Source organism: Metopolophium dirhodum, chromosome 7, assembly GCF_019925205.1.
Source record: "Metopolophium dirhodum isolate CAU chromosome 7, ASM1992520v1, whole genome shotgun sequence".
Taxonomy (NCBI): Eukaryota; Metazoa; Arthropoda; class Insecta; order Hemiptera; family Aphididae; genus Metopolophium; species Metopolophium dirhodum.
In genome coordinates, this window is record NC_083566.1 from 14,178,685 (window position 1) to 14,195,897 (window position 17,213).

Consider the following 17,213-nt stretch of genomic DNA (forward strand, 5'->3'; position numbering starts at 1 on the left):
TAACCTCCGAGTAGTTTTAGAAAGCGTCGAGAAAAACTACCGACATATTACGAAAAACCGCTAAAATTAGGAATTTAATTTCGATAGCTTTGTTTATCACCATAGCAACGAATAAAAAATAATAATATTGTAAGGATTACGTTAACCACTCAGAATAGTTTTTCTTATACAATGGTTTATCATTGTATTCAAATATAACACATCCACTATTACAACTACTGTAAAGCAGTGAGCGGTACCCACTTGTCCAGCTTTTTTATTTTGTTCTCTGGATAGTGGATATTGAGGTGGAAATAGTATTTAATATTATATTATTATATTTTTTTTTCTGGTGGGAAGGGGTCGTTAAAGTTCTTAAACATCCATTCCTCTCTGCCTATGGATAGTGGATACACATGATTAATTACGTTTATATTATTTTAGAGGAACTGATTTCCTACTTACCATTTTGCAAGCATATGGCGCCACGGAACGTCCCGATGGCCAGTAGCAGTGCCAATCCCACGCCGACCACGAACGGCCTCATCTTGCGCGTGCGATTACGTCGACACGTTTGGTAGGCTGATTTCACGCGGCGTGACGACCACTAAGACCGTTTATGACCACTGGCATAGCGAACAGCTACAGTGTACGAAATCTGAAATCAGAGGAAAATTATAGGTATATTATCGTGAAATCGTGATCGTGGAGGAGTTCGTGTAACGTATCAAAAAAAAAAAACTTCCCCCTCCGAAAAAAAATATCCACGCAGGGATCATATTGTTATAATATTACAATCGAAAATAAATTATTTTCAGTTTTCAACACGGTTAAAAGGCGTTAATACGTTCCATACGTCCATTTTCTTGTAATAATTATATTTTTTTCCTCACGTTTTTTTGCATTTAAAAAAAAAAAACATTAAACGTTTGCAGCTATTATTGTTACAATGGGTACATGTCTTTTTTGTGTACGTTTAAAAGCCACGTCATCGTTAAGTGTTGCGATGGAACTTGATAATGCATTATTTTTTTTCATTACTGTATACAACAAAACGCGTGTCAAATATGACTGATACATTTTATTTTACATTTTATTTTCAGTACTCGAAATGCAAATGATCACCATAAAACGTTTTTAAATTATTAACATTCTCAACGTATTAAATAAGCGCCGTTTATATGTAACTGGTTTATGGCAGAATGATAATATCATTGAAAAGAAAATTTTTTCAAAATTACTCATTTAAAATCGTATACAATTTATTAATATCTTTGAAGCAATATTCGAACTTTGGAGCAATGTTTTCTTTAGCAGACAATAAAAAACTAAGAAGTAAGAATGCGTTTTGAATAATACATTCATTACAGGTAAGAATATATGATATCATAACAGTTATTTTCTTGGAATTTTACTTATGAATTGTTTTTTTCCACTAGAGTCTGAAAAATGGTTAGAAAGAAAAAGGGATTTGAACCGTCTTCATAAGGCCTTATTGAAAACCTATTTTATTATATAAACCTAGCACTTTTATACAACCATTATATTAACATGTTATTTTAATAAGTTACTGGGTACCTATATCGTCAACCGTCAAGTTTAGTAGAATACTTTACGAGTTATTACTTATAAACTAATTATATTTAATGAAATTCGGCTCGTCTCTAAATTCATAATGAATCTCCAATAGGTGATAACATATTGTTCAAATATCGGTTTCCATATTATATTGCATACCTGCGTTCAAGCTTATTGTAATATATGATTCTAAAATATTCTCTCCCTCTTAAGTAACTGACCATCAAGCGCTATCAAATGCAGCAGTGTATTAATATAATATTAATGACATATTAATATTATTATTTATTACTATATTATAATAATATTAGACAATTATACTAATTCTTGGTGAAAGTAAATTTACGTGTTGTTACTGCTGCAGTTCTCCCCGTGTTCCACGTTTTGTGGGCGTTCTTTGAATGATAACTATAACGTGTAAGTAAGATGCTTTTTGATGAATATTTATAACGACGAAGTATAATAATGTAAACGTCAATGCCGTTTATAATGCCACAAACAGCAGACCATATAGAAATTTATTCAGAATTTTAACCATTTAACTTAGGCACACTGACACACTGTGCACTTTTATATTATAATAGGAATATACGGAGCGTTTCTATAAAAATGGTACAGTTGGTACTTCACTCGGTGAAGTTGTTCAATCATTAAATGTTCATTTTTTTTTAACGTCATAAAAACATTAAAACCACGACGTAATTTTAAAAGTATCCATACATTATTACATTGTATTCCCTGCATAGTCCAAATATGAAATAATATGTCACATCATTTTTCCCTTTATTTTCACTGTAATTTAGTGCTTTAATCGATTAAATTACGTAGCCCGTCAGCCAATGTACAAGTTCCTAAAAATATCACCAGTTATCGACATAGAGTAGCAGATATCGACAGATATTTCCAGATATTGACTGCATATTATGTTGACAGGTATCAGTAACTGTTGGCAGGTTGTCAGTGCGCAATAACATGCTACAGGCCTCGACGAAAATCAACAAATTATAAAAAAAACTACGGGAGTGACAGTTTACCTACATCTCTCATGATTTTTAAAATGTATTGGACCAATTCGCTGAATATGCTTAACCTAAGACCTATTGGGATGTTCGTTGTAGAAGCACCTTTTATTATACACATTATACATGAAAATAACTAAATATATGCATTTTTTTTAAATTTATAATTTAATGGTTTGCATATTTTATTTTTGAATAGTCCTTATATTTGAATGAAAAATAAATAAATAAATTTTATATCATTATTAGGCACTAATATTAATAACTAAAATATACTCACACTTAATTAATATTTGATTCATAATAATATGTTATGTTTAACTAGTTTCAGTTGTTAAAAAAAAAAATTTAGATAGTTTTACCTTTTATTATTTGATATGAAGTTGTATTTTGTTTAATTTATTTTAAATTATAGTGCGATATTATACATTTTTAATTCATAAAAATAATAGTAGCAAATTTAATAAATATTTATAAATTATAATATCCACAATAATTGAACCGTGTTACAAGTAGCAAGTCAAATACTTAAAGTTAAAGTGGTAGTATTCTTTGTTCTTTGTATGAGTATTTTGTCTCATAAATCATCATAGGCATTATAACATTCCTAAATTCTACAATAATATGTAACACATTTTTTTCTTAACAATACACTGCCTATATAGTAGTTTTTATTGATTATAACTTTTGGGCGCTAGTGTAAATTTTTAATCTAAGAGTATATTATATAACTCAATCACAATAATTTATTTTTATAGATACCTAGGTAATAAATTAAGTTGTTTTCATCTTTTTGTAGATTTTTCAACAAGGCTTCTTTTCTAGATTATTTCCCATTGTTTTTTTTTTAAATACCATTCATATACAGTTCAGCTAGTTAAAACAAAATAAGTCGTAAGTTAACACTTACAATGCTTGAATATTGTTGATAATCTATAATAATATATCATAGCAATTTTTATTCATTAGGGAAAATTAATTCGAAATTATATGTAAAATGCGGGTAAGTGGATGTCGCTCTGCTGTACAGTAGGTTACAAGTGGGTCAATGTATAATAGATTGTATTAAACTTGAATTCAATGATATAATGGCATTGTATAAGAAAAACGATTCTGAGCGGAGACGGTTTATCAGTCTGGATTTTTTATATTTTTATTATTTATTATAGCCTTTAAGTTGAATTAATATTATAATTTTTTATTCGTTGTTACAGTGATAAGCAACGCGTTAGAAATTAAAATCCCATTTTATACAGTCTTTCGTAATTTGTCGGTAGTTTTTCCCGTGGCATTGAATAACTATTGAGAAAATCAAAAAATGACCTCTTTAAAGTACCATCTTGATCCAATTCGCTAAAAGATAAGATACTATATGTTGAAATCGAAGCACTCTTTCTGGTAGAAATTTTGTATACAGGATAAAAAAAAATAAAATAAACACCATTGTAAGACCACTACATTCCTCGCTCCGCTCAGAATCTAAAATGAACAGTAATAGTCAATGTACGTACCTATAATATGTTAACTGTTTTTAGCTAAATAGAACTAATTATTGTATAGAAATATTACATAATATTATACATTTGTTATAATATCATTGGGTTAAGTAAAGTTATTTAGTAATGCTCTTAAGGCGTCCATCTGTTTCTTTTAATTATATAATATAATTTTTCATAACATTTCCCCGGTAATTAAAATCGAACCGAAATTGGCTTTATCGAACTTTCAACCGATTTCGCCCGGATTCTAATTTAATTATAACCACGAATTCTATATAAATCTTAGCAAATAAATCACCCGAGACCATTATCAATAACACTTTGATTGTGAGAAAATAAAATAAAAGAAGAGTGTAATATTTTGTGTCAGTGGCGATGATTGATACGATTCCGTTATTGACGTTGCCCTATAACCGACACCAATCAAACATGTAACCATTTACATCAGATCTCGACGATGTAAACATTACGGATTGCCATACGAACGATTCACGTGACTAAAATGTAATATCGGAAAAATGAAACGCGTTATATTTTACTGCGTTTGAAATGAAAAACGAAACGTTCATTTCTTGCTTATGGTTTGTGAAAATGACGCCTTGAACCGATCTAGCTGACGATAAGATCATTAACATGCGAACACTGCATTCGTGACAATCGTTTAAATTGCTTTTCATAAAAAAACAAAAAAAAAAAACCATTCGAAATATTCTTTATCGTGCCAAGAGATGTTTTTTCAGGGCCTTATAATATTTTGCTACCACGGTGTATATTTAAATTTATTATTATTGTTATGACGGAATTATAGTGGTAACTGAATTAATCATTGAAACATTATAGTGGAGTTTCTAAGTGCGTTTCCGAAATCGACAAAAACATAATATAATGCGTTGAATTCTTTATTGTGCTTATTTTTTACTTATTTTTCTTAATTCGAGGAGTTTTTTTTTTTATATAATACTCTATATGTACATATATTTTAACTCCTATTACATTATTCCTTATACCATTTTGCATTGTTTTGTTTTTGTTATACTACTGTCGTCAAGTATGCAGGTCAGGTTAAAATAATATGTATTTAAAAATCGTACATTCTTTCTTATAAAAGAACATTTTTAAACTGAACGTTTGATAAAGATTGAAAAACAATGGTAATGTTTTCGGTATAAAATATTTAGAGCGATTTTTTCTATAATTAAAAAGCTAGAGTAATTTTCACATTGGTAGATTGGAAGGTTTTTATTTTGTTTTACATGCAAGATGACTTGAAAGTGGTTGTTGTGTTTTAGGCAGTCAGTGACTTTTATTTGAGTATAGATATTATTTTTATAATTTATTTATTACACAACAGTATTATAATTATCTGTATTTAATATTGGAATAGAATCTGAGAACATTTTATATCAACTAAAATACTAAACGCATAGAAATATATTATTACCTATAAATGTATCATATTTTATTTAATGAATGACATCAGCAAGTATTATACATTGATATATATATATATATAAAAACCAACTCTAAAATTCAAAATTTAATTATGTTGTTCCGTAGATACGTGTATTATATAATTCTTAGAAATTAACCTAATTATCTGCATCAAAAGTGAATTTTATTTTTAGTTTAATAAAATTTGTAAGATTATGCTATAAATATGTAGCATTATATTATTCATGCAAGTTGTTATAATTATATTTTTGTTATATTATTAAAAAAAGATATAACTCATTGAAAGTAATAGCCTAAGGTTGATGATTTGAGAGAGTACGATACCTGTTGTATTTTCTTGGTATATAAATAAAAACTTTTAAAAAAATAAATTAAATTTTACATAAAGAAAAAAAATTGAAATAAATTAAAGATAAGATACAATAATCTTAGTAAATATATTTAATAATATTATATTAATTTAATTTTTAATATATTTGATGAGAATATTGTATTGTATAGTTAAAATATAGTTTGGCATTGTATTAGGTAACAATTATAATGTAAATAAAATATGGATTATATATTTTTTTAACATTTTTATTTTTATTAAAAAAAAAGTAACATCACATTTTTTATTGTTGAAAACAATTGGAAAGTATTTTATTTTAGCAGTAACGTGTTCTTGAGTATTGTATTTAAAGCTAAGTAAGACGTATTTGCTAACCATAGTTTATTCCAGTTTGAATAATTAATTCAGACCTTGTATGTGCATGCTGTCTTAAAGTAATAATTGTAAATCATTGGTCATCAAACATTAATCGTCAATTGGCTTATGAAAAAAAAATGAGATACAGGAATTGTAGGAGCTTCAATGATATGTTTGTTTAAGTTTAAAATCAATGTTAAACTTTTACAGACGAAGAACGTTTGGAAAGTAAGGTTTGTTTTCATTATTCTTAACAATAATTGCTGTTTTTTTTTTTTTAAATTATTCTTGACAAATTATGGTAGATTAGAAACGAGTTTTCAATTTTCAGTTTGAAAAGTTATTGCATAAAAAAACAGTTTTTATTTTATTTATATTAATCCACCGTAGAGTGAAATTAAGTAAAAACGACAAACTTGGTATAACTTTGATACTTTAGAGTTAAATCAGACACTTACGTACAAACAGCACGGCATTCTAGATTGCCTACCTTATAATATACTGCTGTGAATCAGAATTTTTATTCCGGAAAAGTTAATAAAAGTTTTGAACATCATACACCGAATATTAACAACGAATTGAACAACTTTTGGGTCATATAAAGTTAGTATATTTAACGGGCAACGAAGTGCACGGGATCGGCTATTTTATTATAAACACGCTGCTTGTATAAAATTCATATTATAACAACGAATCATATTATTTTTATGTGAAATTTTTCTAAAATATATTATTCAAATTAATATAGCGATGCTGTTTTTACATATTTGATACTATTTTCTCACCTTGATCATAATTATTTTATTATCATAATCACCATTTAAGGACGACAGACGAAAACAATGAATAATGAATTATTTCAGGCACATAATGTAAAAGTATTGAGTATAATGTGTAGAAACTTCTTATGTCGATTTTTAAAAAAATGTTTTACAAATTCCTCATAGTATAATAAAATAAAGTGTAATTACCACTTCAGGATATCTTTTGAGAACATTAATAATCATATTTTAGACTTTATCCTTATCTTATTATATATTAAATTTTTAAAAACAAAACAAAACAAATTAAACACTTGGATATTGAATAGCTTTCATTTTCAAAATATTTCTATAATATAATTATATAGTGTCCTTTGTCAAATAAAATAAATTATAATGAAACGAGACGATAAAAACTTTAATATTTTATTCAAAACTAATACAAATTGTAATATGAGTTAATTTTTTTTAAAACATTGCAATGAAAAAAAAGTTGCAATTAAATTGTTTGGCTAATCATATTCGTTTGATTCTGAATGTTTCCCTCGATATTTTAGGATCATTATTCATCAAACAACACTTTTGCTTAAAAAGAAAAATATAAACCGTAGGTATCTTATATTTATAAATAAATAATAGTAATGGACTTCATATAATTTTATTGAAATTCGTTTTATGATAGTATAATATTGTATCCTAAGTACCTACCATTTTCTAGAACTATACGCTGTATAGAGAATTACAATAACTAATTAAAATTTATAATAAACTAAGTAAACAGCGTTTTAATTAGAATTTTTAATACTTTAGTATACGTACAAATTGAGTTCTAATATTTTCTAACAATAAAATTTACAATTTGTGGAAACAAATGCTTAGTAGCTGCGTGTTAAGAAAATGTAACACAAAATAATAATATGTAGGCATAGCGTTATATTTTTAATAACATATTTGGATGAGTTCTTAATAATTAATACCTCGTAAAGAAACATAATTTTTGTGCAGACACTTTGTATTATTTAAAAACTATAAAACAAAATTAATATTTTCTTCATTCATTATACAATTACCATCGATATAATTTGAAGTTATACATGTTTAATAATATTAATATAATAGTTTAATATTAAGAAATTTGATGTTTATGTTTAAAAAATATAAGTTTAAAATTTACCATAGCATGTAGAAACGGCGTATTGTATAGGCAAAATAGGTACATTTCTGCGTAGAAGAAACAAAATTACATACCAGTAACATGACGTTTAATACTATAAAACAGTTATAGTATCTTATCTTTTAGCAAATTGGATCAAAATGGTACTTTAGGTAGGTGATTTTTTGATTTTCTCAATAGTTATTTAATGCCATGGGAAAAACCACCGACAAATTACAAAAATCGCTAAAAATTGGATTTTAATTTCTAACGCTTTGTTCATCACGAAAGCAACGAATAAAATAAAAATAATAATTTTAGTTATTTTGTTGTAACTTATAATATTAATAAAAGGCTGTAATAAAATATAAAAGTAATAACAGTATAAAATATCTATACTGACGAACCGTCTCCGTTCAAAATCGATTTTCGTATACAATGATATGATATCATTGAATTCAAATTTATTACAATCCATTATATAGTGACCCACTTGTAACCTACTCTACAGCAGAATGACATCCACTTATTCGCTTTTTGTTTCTTTCAATTACAAGTTATTATGAAATATATAATTTGTATAGGATTTTTGGAGTAAAATATGTGTTGAATAACATAATTTCCTTATAATGAAGAACATAAATAGATGCATATAAATTATTTAAATATAAGTCCTGTTAAATTTTATCGTAAAAATAAATATTAACAAACACACGACACTGTGACGTTATTATGATATACCATTTAGATTATACAATAATATGTCAGGAATATCATGGAAAATTATCATAATAAAAATAATTGTATGAATAAAAAAAATAAAACCAACTCACGATGAAATACTCTCATAGAATACCAAAAACGGTACTCTTTAATTTTTTTATTTTATGTTTAGTTGTTTAATATATTATATATTATATGTTTATATATATATTTTTTTCACCACAATTCAAGTTGTCCAGACGATATTTCAGTAATCGCATCATGAAAACTTGCTCTCGGCGTGCCAGTTACGGACAACAGAAGTCATTGCTGGGGAAAGAGCCAAAAACTATCCCGGTGGTAATAACGATGAAGATAAAAGAAAATGTTTGTGGCGAAAGTTTGCTGGAACTATTATAAATCACGAATAAACACAAATTTATTAGTAGAATTTCTTATTATTTTTTCCTCCTACGCAAACTAAGCATTTTGAAAGGAACTAAATAAATTAGACGTGGAAGTTTTTAGTACCAATATTAAATAATATTTGGTGAACCACGAAAAAAATGATAAATTCGAGCACGAAACGTCTACATTATATATATATATATATATATTTAACTTTTTTTTTTATTTGTTTATATCAGTTATTTCGTGTTTTAGAACAACGCAGTTAAATAAAATATAGAACTAACTTCGTTGAGTTTCACTCAGGTACATTTTCCTGATTGAATTTCTAGTATTAAAAGTCATTATTTTGAAATGAATCCTAGCAATGATAACCACTTTAAAAACTTTCAACGTGTGTGCGAAAGTATGACACGAAATCGATAAGACCCGACAATAGTTTTTGTTTTCATATACCTAGTATTTTGTGCAGATTAATTGGTATAAGTTTTTTTTTGCATGAGTTTATTATAAGCATAAAAATTTTATACTACGGTTGATATTTTATGTTTTATGGATCTAAAGTTCAATATACATATTAAATACGTTTATTTTTTTTTATTTTTAAATAGAAAACCATTAACCTATTTATATTTTATTGTCAGTAATATAATATACTAATTATTCCCTTATGAAAGGCAGACAATTTTCTTTACTTGTTATTGATTAATTATTCAATTTTATGTATGCATTACATATTTTTTCAATACAATCCAAATATTTCAATTATTCGTTGTATACATATTAAGTATAATTTATTTATGGAACTACAAAGAATAAGTTAAAAGAACTCAGTAGTTTTAGACATGACCAACTTCAATTTATGTTTTATAATTATATTTAAAATAATAACAGCATATTGAGCTCACAAATTAAAAACAAATGTAATAAAATACTAATAAAATATGAGTGCAGTGCTTAAATATTATATTTATTTCTAATAAGTACCAATAAAATACTATTACAATATTTCTACTCCTGAGAATGGCAGATACCTACGGTTGCCCACTAAAAAATGTGTCAAACTGTGTAAGCGTGTTTAAACCTACAGTACCCTCCCACACAGTTAAAAACCACCCAATGGCTGTGGGTTAATTAATAATAAAAAAAAAGTATTTCTACCTATTTAGCAATTTCAATATGATAATATTTTACGATACACCTTTTAAGGTTTTTAAAAATAATAATAAAGTGATAAATGGTATGAAGACAAAAAAAACAAAAAACACATTTTCACGCAAAACTAAAAACATCTGATGGAGCCGGATACTATACGTACTTCGAACCATAACAAAAAGTAGACGTCTATGACTACGGCTGCTACAGGACGTAGTTCCTATTGAAATTTTCCAAAAACTCCCACGATGATGAATAATTACTGTACACAAAACCTATTATATTTTTTGTATATACATTTATTAACCCTGTATCTATTTTGCCAACTCACTAAAAATCAATAATGTTCATAACGTTGGGACATATTTACAACTTACAATATATTATATATCATAATGTAAACATGTTATCTAACTTATAATAACATATGTTATGTTGAAAGTACTTGAAAAATTTTAAACATAATAAATTTAATAAAAATGAAAAACAGAAAAACAAAAAAAGCTAAAAATCTTAAAGAAAAATATTTTTAAGTATTCTTACACAATTAGAAATATAAAATATTTATTTTATTCAACCACGAATATACAAAATGAAAACATCTAGTTTTAAACTAGCTGAACCCGTGACAAACTAAATACCCGTTATAAGCTCCGTTGAATATAAACTACACAGATTTTTAACACAGTATAATTGAGGTGGTTTTAACCAAACATAAAATACAGGTCAAAAAATAAAACCAATCATAATAACTAATTCATTTTTTTGTAACCAGTGCCTATCTACATAAATAAAAATAATGTTTTTCCTTGAGCTAACAAATCTTAATTTGAGTATCTCTTTAATATCAAAATTTAATACTGCACCTTTACATGACAATACAAAGGTACCACGAAAATGTCAAGTATTTATCTATCATAGTTTTTGATGTACGTTGATTATAAATCAGTCAATGAAACATTCATTCAGGACTTAAAGATATACAGATGGATTTGTCTTATCTCAATAATTCCTAAAGGAATCAGAATATATTGAATATTAAAAGTTTCGGTTTTCAAATATGCATGTCGTCAGATAGTTTATTTTTGCTCCTTGCTTCACTGTATGTCACATTCGGTGGGTATGTGTTTGACAGATAACATGTTTTTTTTTTGTTTTTTTTTTCGATTTATTAGAGTCTTTGGGTTCTGTATTTTTTTATCGAAAACTTTTTCTTTGAAGACGTTAGTTATTGAGAATACGTCGAAATGTCCTGGATTATTTTCTAATATAGTTTTGAAGGTGATGATATCTTGTCCATCAATGTCTATAATATTTACTCTGTTTATTGTAAACGGGTATCTGATACGTCTTGTCAAGCTTAAACTAACTTTAGGTTTTTAACTTTTTATTTCGAGTTGTTTCTAGATTTGGTATTTAGGGGTTTTGGAAGAATTAAAAAATGATTTCAATGTGATGAGAGGGTGGTAGTGAGGGGCCAAACGATTATGAAAAAGATTGTTCAATACCTTAGATAAGATCAATCATAATATATTATTCTCTATAGGGACAGTATCTTGGGTAGTATGAGTATAATTAAATTAGGAACTGTGGGTTTTGATCTTATATAAGTAAGTTTTGAGTGAATATTTGTGCTTTTTTCATATGCCAACTTTAAATATATATACTTTTTGTATGGACACGATTGGTTATGTGACCTTAGGATATGTTCATGAAAAACAAGTTACCGGATCATCGGATAAAAATATCAATAATTATGTCTTTTGTAGTTTACTGGGTTGTCTATGTTTTTATGTTTTGATTCTTGCAGCTTAAACTAAGGATTTTTCTTACCTTAAGGGGATCTTCTAGTGCTATTTTTCTACAATACTTGAAAACATAGTTTACCAAAAGTATATTATACATAATGAAACGAGAAGACGAAAATACACTCATCACAATACAAAGACACCTCATTAAATCAAAACTTGATTTCATAGCAATATAATGTATCAAACACCCAAGCCAACCAAAAAATAATAGTAACTTCAATAATAACAAAGCACAAGCCTCACATTTGGATGTTTTCGAATAAATAAAAATACAGTACCTATACGAATATAGGTTGTTATAAGTTTTTGATTTCATATTACGATAAAAAATTTTTCTCACTTATAAACATTATAATTATTTATTTATTGTTCGTTAAACCTGTTTTAGTCTAAAAAAAACCAAACATCAGATGACATAGGCTAGGTGTTTTTAATTTCATTGACAATCGTTACAGTAGAACTCCACTGGTTCATGATAATTTTGTCTAACGATTTATATGGAGAACTGTAAATCACACATTTTAAACTTTTTTATAAGATTCTAAAAATTAATTTAACATTTATAATGGACTTTCAGAATCAAATTCTGGGTCCTGAATGAAAAAAACATTTCATAAAGTACAAGTATTTCAATCTAGAGTTCATCAGTACCTACATAAATGACTCTATTTATACATCAAAATATGATGACATACAATAAAAAACTCTAAATCCACCGAAACATTTTCACAAAATAAAAAATCAACTTATTGTGGTTTTAATACTTGATAAAAAAATTTCGGTTTAATCTCAGCTTATGATATTATAAATGACAGAGGTGTCGAGATAATTTGACGTAATCGAAACTCTATTTATAATTTAAATGCTCAGTAATACCATCGCACTACTTAACGCAAAATTCTTCATGATAAGTGATAACTAACTGATAAATAGCTGTTTCTTGTTTAGGCTTTCCTTAAAAGTATATCGCGTTATATTATAAAAAAGTTGTATGTGAACTATTGTTTTACGCCAAATCAATAACGAATGATTGATCAAAGGCGAAATACCTACAAATCGTTTCTGTTTATCCACACGTTAAAATCTATTTTTCTGTCAATATTTCGTAAATCATCTTTATCCTATTTCAAGTTTTTTGTAAACTCTTATTATTACTAAGGCCATATCTTAAATGTGATGTTTATTTTTACAAAATCGTCTATAGTCCAAAAAAAAATTAATTAATAATTTAATTTTTATTTATATCTAGCTACTATACAAATAGTATGGAACAAATACGATGGTTAAGAGGAAGCTACACAGATATTTGTTGTCTCCGTCTAAAAAGAGCGTAACAGCAAATTTTACGCTCAGTAAATCACGTTTAGCTCTGTTAGTTAAAAAAATAAAATTATAGTGAATTGACCTCTTATAAAATATAAAGATAATATTAATATCTAGAATATTTTATAAGATTTTACTATATTTTAATTTTAAAGTAAGTTATGAGTATTTTTAAATTGTAAATAATTTGAATTTTTTTTGTAATTATTATTTATATTTTTATTATTTTAAGATCTTAAAATACTCATAACTTGCTTTACAATTAAAATATAATTAAAAGCCTTTGAGATGCCCATCTTAATTTTACATTTTATAAGAAGTAAATTTACTCAAATGTTTAAACTAATGAAGCTAAACATGATCTGCTGAGCATAAAAATTGACAGATGCAACAAATGTACCTAATATAAAAAATTGAATTTATAATATGTTTGAATATTGTAATATTAAAAATCAGAAATAAATATAAGTGTATGTTTAACATTCGTGTTTTTATCTTAATATTTTATATTCAGCTACATTTATTAGAACGTGTGATTATTAGTTTTTTTTTTTTTTTTTTTTTTTTTTTTATTAGCTTTTAGTCGGAAACTATTACAGCTCAACAATTATATATCATACGTGATTATTAGTTATTTAGAATAAAAGATTAATATTAATAGTTATACAATTGTATAACGATCATAAAAAAAAAAACAATTCATCTACTTTGAATATATTTTTTTATATAAAGGTTTTATAATGCTTTTGATTTATTAATTAATTGTTATATTATCAGAAGACTTGGTTTTATAATAAGTCTTGACAGTTAATACAACATTTTATAATTGTTGTTAATATATATTTTAAATAAACAATAACATATTTATAACGTAAAACAAATAAAATAGCAGTCGGAATTATGCATTAAATATGCCTCAACTCATAATATATTATGATGGGATTTTAGTACCTATTATTTTAATGATTATAATTTTTATTATTATCTTTGTTTTTCTTAAAATAGCACACAATACACATATTATATTAAGTTGTATGAATTCGTAGTATACTAAAAAGTACACTTTACATAAATTTTAAAAAGAATTCAGTACGCATATTATATACGTCATGTTGTATCAAAACCTAATAAACAAGGGTGTTGAAATGCAGTCATATATAGTTCGAAGACTTAGATGACTTTATTAATAATGTTTTCTAATAAAAGTACCTAATCAATAATCGTAAATAATTTATTGTACAAATCCATCAATATTTTAATAGTACAGTAGGTATTCACCGCTTATTGGACTTACGTATAATAGACCTATTCGCGATTTGACACAAATAAGCTGGTCCTGATTCAAACACATAGGAAAAATTCATCTATTGGACTCACTAATATATTAGTCACTACACTGATTAATTTCGTCAATGTGCAAATGTTCAAAAGTTCAAATTTTTTAGCCAATTTTCGTAATTCAATCACATATATTTTGACGATTGATAATATTTTCTCAACTCACTACATCGAAAAGTATTTCAGTTTTTAATATATTTTATTACATAATTTGAAGTTGTAATGAAGCAATATAAAAAAAATAAAAATATCTTCTATTTTTTTCGTTGTTAATTTTTTTGTTTTTATTTCATTATAAATTACAACACAGATTTGAAATACATAAATAAATATAAATACCTACCTAATAATAAACATTTATCCTACATAGCCAAATGTATTTTGTTATTACAAAGCATAATATAAAGTATAGGATAATATTTTTATTCTTGAACTTTTTGCCAGTGTCATTGAACCCCCCTTTCTATCACGCCATCCAGTCTTGTACACTTGGACCCCCTCCCACCATCTATTGTATACATGTATTACAGATTGTAAATATTCTTGTTTTCTGATAAAAAAAAAAAAAAAAAAAACTTTTTGCCTTCTTGACTTATTCGGTTAATGTACTCAAATAATTTGGTCCAAAAGTAAGTCCATAAGCGGTGACTAGGTATAGTTTCAAATAGTTAAACCATTTTAATCTAATATAACAGTTCAAAATTATGTTTTATATTTCCAATGCATTTTTTTTTCATAGATGCAAACGTTTTAAAATTTAAATATAGATAACAATGAACAAAATATTGTACGGTATAATATTTTATTATACATATGAACATTGTGTACATTTTTGCATTTTGCAAAGTGAGAAAATAGTATCATTTAATAATTACATCTCGTTTTTGGTTATTGTTAGTTTTTTGCTTTAATAGTTTGTGTCCAGACTGGTTTATTTTGAGTCTCTTTTTTTGTTGATTACCGTGTTTTTGTTGGACATGTATACGATTTGCGGATTACTGTTGTTATTTGATTGTGTGTCGTATATTGTGTAGGTACTATCAATTTACCGATGACTATCGTGAGAAAAGTGATGAGTGTGGTGATCATAGCTTTGAGGTAATTTATAAAGGAAGTAATAAGATGAGTGTCTAGGTCTCTTATGTTGGGGCTAATGTAAGTTAAATAAATGCTGCTGATATTTGTTTTCAGTGGCTTAGGCGTACGAAAATTGATGGTTGTTAATACTAGGTATAATTGTGGTGATATTGATGGTGAATACTGCCAGTTCTTGCTGATTGGTGGTGTTTTCCTTGGTGAACTTAGCGGTATTTTTTTGGGTTAGATCGTGATTTCAAAGTTGCTGAAGCTTTTTGAATAGTTAATACCCTTGATAACTCGGAAGGTTTCAATTCAAGATAAGATTTTGCTGGTTGGTCTTAGGTCTTATACAAGCTTCCGACTTTCACAACACTTGACGCATCTTAGGAGGCTATTACAATGGATATTTGCGTGACTTTATTATGAATATATTTTGCATTGGGGTAGGTATTTACATATTTTAGGCTCTTATGTAGGATTGAATATAAATCGACACTTAAAATAATTTAATAAAGATATGCTTACTCAAAACTTATTAATATTGTGTATAATATTATATAGTTATTTAAATTTTTTTTCATGCCATTCGTTTAAAAAATGTAATTTTACTGAAATAAAATAAATGCGTACCTAATAAATAATAATATTTAGTTGGATCAGAACAATTTAAATTGTATACATAATTATATAATGACTTATTTATTTTCAACAAATTTTCAGAAATAAACCTTAAAATTACTTTATGCTATAAAACAATTACAATTATCTGTTATATTAATCAAGGTTAAAACAAGTATTCCTGTTATTTATTTCTTCCAACAATTTTTTTTTTTTTTATTAAGAAAGACAATTTACAATCTGTATACAAAAATTACAATAAGCAAATTAGTTAAAAAAAAAAACAGATTAAAATAACATGAATATCGTGTTGAGGAAAAAACCCAATGGCAACACCTCTTTTTAAAATACCATATAAACAATAACAGTCAAACAATATTATTTTGCACTTTAAATACTTTATCCCGTACTATTAAATTTACAATATTTTTCAATATAAACAATTACAATTGATTCTCTATGATTGAACAATTTCATCAGGTATCAAATTTTATTTTTCTTTGACCAACCTTAAAATCTCAAAATGGAATTGTGTTGTTCATGAACAAAAAGGTGTGTTGTTCATATCCAGCCTGTTACAGATATAATTTATATTAAAATCCACTCGAGAAAAAAATATGGCAAAGTAAATACCACAAACAAAATATCA

The 17,213-nt window shown here is 26.3% G+C and overlaps 1 protein-coding gene across 4 annotated transcripts in view; it reads right to left on the bottom strand.

The window, feature by feature from the left end:
- The window catches only part of LOC132948340 (hemicentin-2-like), a 355,688-nt gene that overhangs the window by 309,070 nt on the left and 29,405 nt on the right, over nt 1-17,213 (bottom strand). For all 4 annotated transcript variants that reach the window (XM_061018766.1, XM_061018764.1, XM_061018765.1 and 1 more), the window contains exon 2: nt 445-637. In XM_061018766.1, coding sequence (XP_060874749.1) covers nt 445-526 — 82 coding nt within the window. In that variant the 5' untranslated portion in view covers nt 527-637. The remainder of the gene's footprint in view (nt 1-444; nt 638-17,213) is intronic.